The following is a 6,000-nucleotide window of genomic DNA, read 5'->3' as shown; positions in this document are numbered from 1 at the left end:
CTGCTGTCATTGCAGGTAATAGCCTATAAAGAAGCCTGATAGCAATACCTGTCATTTCTTAATGGCTGACTTCACTGAAGAGCTTTTGTGGCCTTTAACATGAAGATAATAGAAGATACAACAAATTTTACAGCTTTTGCGTTGCATCCATAATTTATCTCTAGAGACCCCCACACAGCAGCCGCACAACAAGGACAACATGCTCCGAGATGCGTGCTGCAGAGAGATGCAAAATGAGCTGCAGGGGGTTGGAGGCCCCTCCGGTGGGGTGCTTTGCTTTTAATGGAGGAACCGTACAGGGTTCAGTACATGTTCTATCACTTGGTATCTCATATCTGTTGTATAAGATAAAAGGACCTGAGTATTCAAAAGTTTGGACTTTTGGGGGGGAACTTACAAATCATCGCTGAAACTGTATTCATTTCATTAATAATTTACCACAAATATTTATTGGCTTAAATTGGAAGTGTAATTGTTTACTACTTAAACTCAATTTATTAACTGATGATGCAGGTGATGGGAAATTGTTTCAGTGGGGATGTGGACGGTCATGTGGAAGCACAAAGGGAAACATCCTGTCCCCAGAGGAAGTGACGCTACCAGATTCGCCAGTGAAAGACATTGCTGGTGGATGTTGGCACAGCCTTCTTCTAACAGGTTTGTCTCTGCTTATGTTTGAAGGCTATTACAAACATACCATCACCTGCCAGCTGTTGATGCATATTTCAGTTCAAAGCACATGTGGACATATAAGTTAACAGTGTGGATGACCTCTATGACATTATAAGGGATACGCTGAAATTCTACATGCAGTTCTGATACAAATTTAAATAACGATCTGACCTCAAGCAATGCTTATACGAGTCTTTTGTTGCACATTTTCATTATTTATTTCCCATTTTGTGCCACTGAGACCTAGAACTCTTCATTATAAATACGCAACTGCCTTTCAGCCTTTCATCACAACTTCATAAGTTCAAATGTGTACAACTTTTTGATACTCGATCCCATGTGTAATACTGCTAACGTAGTGGGAAACAACAGACAAACAGCCTCTGGTGAGCATGAACTCATTTTCAGATAAGCTGATAGCGATCATCATGGAGAATACTGGCCAATACCGATGTTTGGCTAATAAATCAGTGCCTTAGTGTCTTAGCCCGCACACAGACATTTGAGTGTGTGCTTTTAGCCGTGGTGTCCATTTATCCACATCGTTCATTAAGAGCTCTCCCAGGGCTTGAGCGGCTACATAAACACAGAGGTTGAGGCCACAGCTGCTCTTTCACCTCACCGCGGAGAACTTCAAAGTCACTTCTCCCCACACGGCAGATGAATGCGCCGTGTCTGCCAGGCTGATATATTGGCCCCAGTTGCTGTCTTCTTACTGTAGTATGACTGCAACTGAGGCCCCATCATGGAGCCTGAGTTGGGCCATTTGTTAGTTTTAGCTGTATCTCCAAGACCTGGCTTCAATTCTGAATGGAGAACATTAATCCTTTTAATACAACACTTTGTAGTGCCGTTTTCCTGTGTTGGTAATGCCGTCTATTATTAACCCCATTAAAAGTGTAATACAATTTAAGTAGAGTGCTAAAAGTGGATCATTTGTTGCTCCGTTCTGTTTGAATTAATTCTCAATTTATGATCTAAATGATTAAACTATAGGAGTCACGGCACCAAATGAGATTCTTAAACCGCCAGGCATACATTTACACATATTAATACAAACATTTATGAGCTCACATTCACACTGATTGACCAAGTAAAAAAGACACACACTCACATGGCTGTGTGTTGCAGTCCCTCTTCCAAATCCTGTAATGTCCCCAGCTTGATCCCTAGTTCCATTCTGTCAGGAGGAAAAAGAAATATCCATCTCCAATCAGGCCTTAATGAATAGCCTGATGAGTGTCGGGCAGAACTGAATTACCAGATAGATTTGAAGAGCATGAGTGTGTACAATGTGTGTGTGTGTGCGCGAGTGTGTGTTCGTGTATCTGTGTTCAGTGGTTGGGAGGGGGTAGTTAGAGGGCCAGTAGAACAGGACACATGTAGGAATTAATTCTCTCCAAGTTAAAAAAAGAAAGAAAGAAAAAGAAATTGGCTAACTCTGTCATTTGAGCCTGATGGAATCGCCTTATCTATTGGTATGAGTTTTCATTTATTAGGGTCAAACAGCAGAGGGATACACAACGAATAGGAAAGAAGGCTTTGGGAGAGAGAAAAGTCGAAGTAGTGAGGGGTCAGATTTGAAAATTGGAAAGAAAGTGAGAGAAAGAAGAGGAGTAAGTCAAAAAGTAGAGAGATGGGGAAGATGGAACAAAAGGAGTGCAAGGGAGTCAGTGGTATGAGAAACAGCTTGCCAGGGCCGGAGCATATTGAGGGCAGCAGGTGGAAGAGTGGCACAGTTAATTAAAATGCCTGTCTTAATGTCTCAGCCCGTCACTCCAGGGAGAGAGAGAGCGAGAGAGAGAGAGAGTTGCCAGGCTTGAGCTGGGCTGTACCCAACCAGCCATCTAGACAGCAAACCAACCATCCAGCCAGCCCACCAGGCCACATGTCAGACAAGCCCTGACACTATGCCCTTCACCCCCTCTTCATCTTGTGCCATACACACTCACAAATGTCCACAAGCATACAACTTGTCCAAACCCCACCAACTATTTCCCCCTCCTTTTCTTTTTAAACCCATACGCTGAAACCTATCGAAGCCCCCCTAATCTGACAAAGAAGAGAACAAAGCCCCTTCTTTAAAAAAAGAACAAACGCACTTCTGATGTTACTGTTTTACTCAGCAGCATCTGTAACCTGCCTCTAGACTAGCAGCCGTGCAGCCTTGCAGCATAATCTGTCTGCTTTTAATAATTCATAGAAAGCACAGGCTGTGCACTATGTACTGAATGCTGAGGGTAATGGGGATGTTGTGATATTTCTATCATGGCCTGTCTGAATCAGCGAGCGAATCAAAACCAGCAAAGATCTGATAAGCGGTCTGTTCTGTCTTGTAACAGCATTGGCTGTCATCACTGCTTCATAAGTGGACTATAGCGAATCCTTTCTGCTGTGTCAGCTATAATGCTTCTAATTGTGATGTATAATGGATGTTCAACCAAGTTTCATGTGACAGCAAATCGCAGATTCATGCTTTTACACAAAAGGCAAAGATAAACCTGATATGTTGGCATCACTGGTGTATCAATATCACAAAAAAAAAATGCACAGGATGATACAGACCAAAGTGAGTTAATGCTTGTGTCACTTCATCTGTGACTGTGTTGAAGAGCCATGCACTATTGTCTTCACTGCAGATATACCTACAACCTGATCATTTTCCTTTCCTATTAATCATATTCACCATATATACGTATATCAGGGATATTAGATGATATATTTCAATATCTGGATTTCTTTGTATCTGTGCCACTCTTTATTGGTCACACTCTTAAATATAATTCTGGACAATCCTTACTTCTTATTGTACTAAAGCTGTGCTCAGCTGAAAAAGGGAAAACAAAGAGTGTGAGCATCTTTCCGAGTGTGAGGTGCGTCTAGATTTGTACGTTGTGTCGTTTGACTAATGTTTTATCAGGTTTTGCTGTATCACTGTGGATTGCTTTGTCAATAACCAGGCCGTTGCCTCAGTGAGCAAAAATCTGAGATTGTCAGGCTGAGTGACAGGCTGGAGATGGCAGATAATTCAAAGAAATTGGAAGTGTGAAATCTTTAAGGGCCACTTCTTAACACAGCAAATGCCAGGGTATCTTTCCATCAGCTGCTGCTCTCACAAGCTACCGCATTGTTAATGGTGGCCTGTCTGTCCATCAAGTCAGCTTCAGGAGGGATTTAGACCTGTTTGGCACCTTATCTCTCCGACTGCCTCCTACTAACCTGACCGATACACAGGTCTTGAGTAACCTGTATGTTCTGTGTAGCCAGTGGTGGTTGTAAACCTATCTCCAGAGTAATATTTTTTTTTTCCATTTGATTTGCTTATTTGTAGATATTAGTTTATCTGTGACACAGAGTATTGATATATTTATTGTTACACAATCAGGGGTCTAATGTAATGGTGCCTGTAGCACTTGTTAATTTAGCTGTCAGCGCTACTGATTGACCTTAAATTGTTGCAGGAGAGCTCATTGTCCTTGTGAGTGAGCTTCTGTGTCTGCTGTCTGTCTGTCTGGATGGATGTAATAAAAGCAGTGTCTGCTTTCAGTTTCAGGCAAAAACATTGCTCTGAAGAAGAAACTCAACATGTCAATCAGCGACAGGGGATAAGTGCTTCCATGAGTCACGACTATAAAAACGTCTTTATTTTGTAAGGCCTCATTAGATATTAAGCAGTTCAGAAGAAAATATTTTTAGGCAAATTTGTGTGATAGTTAAATATTTGCTCGAAAGCTTTAGGAAATCGTATAAATGTAGTCCATTCAGGTCCACTCTATCTTACCAAATAAGGATTTTCCCTAAAGTGTGAAGAGGAGATAATGGAATCAATGTCTTCTATGAATATACATTTCATTAATATTAGAGATCTGGGGCATTTGAATACCCAAAATTAACCTAAAAGTAATCTGAAATATAAGTTAATTATTAGTTTGATAATGAGGTTTATGATTAAGAAGTTAATAAAAGAAACAAAAAAGTCCTTTTTGTGCTAAAAAATAAAAATAAAACCACTGCTTCACGTCAGAGCGCTGAGATGGTTTTTGTATGTGTGCTGGCAGTGCTCCAGTGTAAGTATTACTATTATGAACAGTAGCGCACTGACCTAGCTTGCGCTCACTTTGTCCTTCTTTCCCTCACTCACTACTTATGCTTACACAGAATCACACGGTCACTCATTTAAGACTCAGGTGGGAGAGTACATATGGAAACAAGGGGAGGAAAGTAATCAAAGTAAAAAAAAGACTGCTCCAATTTGGAATCCACAAATGCTTCGAGTCGGTCCTCCGTTTGTTTGTACAGAGAAATAATGTGAGAAAATAGACAGAGAAGCGAGGAGGATGACAGAAAAGGATCCTGAGAGAGGAAGAGAAATAAACAAAAAGGACAAGAAAGAAATATGTCCCCTATTTTCCCCTTGTAATGGTTTCAATTCCCTGCCAGAGCTCCCTGTCACAGGGAGGTAGTTCCCAGGCTGACACATCTCAAGCTGTTTAAACATCCATTAGGATGTTTTGGTTCATACACTCTACAAATACAGCTAGATGAGAGAGAAACTGGTAGATGATGATAGGGAAATTGAAGAAGAAAGAAAAGAGACAGAGAAAAAGAGAGAGGGGGAAGAGGGGAGTAAGTTGATGGGAACAGCAGATAGAGGAGAATTTATCAAAAAACTCATGTGATATTTAATGATCCTTGTATGTGGAGAGAGAAGACCACACCAGCTCGTTCTCCTCCGCCAAATACCGATCCCCTAACTTAATTTCCTGCTCAATTGCTGTTCTATAGTGCATAGTACAGTGATACAGGCTGGTAATATAGAAAACAGATTGCCTGTGCGGCGGAGTGGATAAGGCTGAGGCTTGTGCTGCTGGAGACCTGCAGTCTCCAGGGGGGTCTTGTCGGTGGGCTTCACAAAACCAACAAAGCCCATCTTTCCCTGCGACTGGCAGCAGCTGGCAGGTAGATCTTCAAGCAGTGGAGGTGGGGAAGTGGATCTATGGGTGTGGTGTGTGAGTTTGAGTTTCTGCAGTGTGTGTTTGTGGTACAGAGACTCTTGCTAGTCTTTGTAGTGAAGAGTTCCACTGTCTCCCATCTTGTGTTTGCTCATGTGCTGTGACTCCAATCCACTCAAAAATGTAGGCCTGCATGGACATCAATCATCCATCTGTGCACAGAACAGTGAGCAACTGCATCTACAATGTTTTCACACACACACACACACACACACACACACACGTGCGCGCGCACGTGCACTTACAGTCAACCTCACCTTCCATGAGGACATGTACACCTGGCTGTTTCTATGTGGGATGATTCAACGACTATCAG

At 41.9% G+C, this 6,000-nt stretch overlaps 1 protein-coding gene across 3 annotated transcripts in view; it reads left to right on the top strand.

Annotated features, from left to right (window-relative positions):
* Nucleotides 1-6,000, top strand: part of LOC146696829 (uncharacterized) — a 311,434-nt gene that overhangs the window by 118,537 nt on the left and 186,897 nt on the right. For all 3 annotated transcript variants that reach the window (XM_085475149.1, XM_085475148.1, XM_085475150.1), the window contains exon 7: nt 514-657. In XM_085475149.1, the coding sequence (XP_085331275.1) occupies nt 514-657 (144 nt within the window). The remainder of the gene's footprint in view (nt 1-513; nt 658-6,000) is intronic.

Source organism: Copadichromis virginalis, linkage group LG12 (assembly GCF_057382275.1).
Source record: "Copadichromis virginalis isolate Kocher_CV1m ecotype Utaka linkage group LG12, C_Virginalis_male_GT1.1, whole genome shotgun sequence".
In the NCBI taxonomy this organism is placed as follows: Eukaryota; Metazoa; Chordata; class Actinopteri; order Cichliformes; family Cichlidae; genus Copadichromis; species Copadichromis virginalis.
The sequence above is the reverse complement of the archived record's forward strand: the minus strand, read 5'-3'. Positions and strand labels throughout refer to the sequence as shown.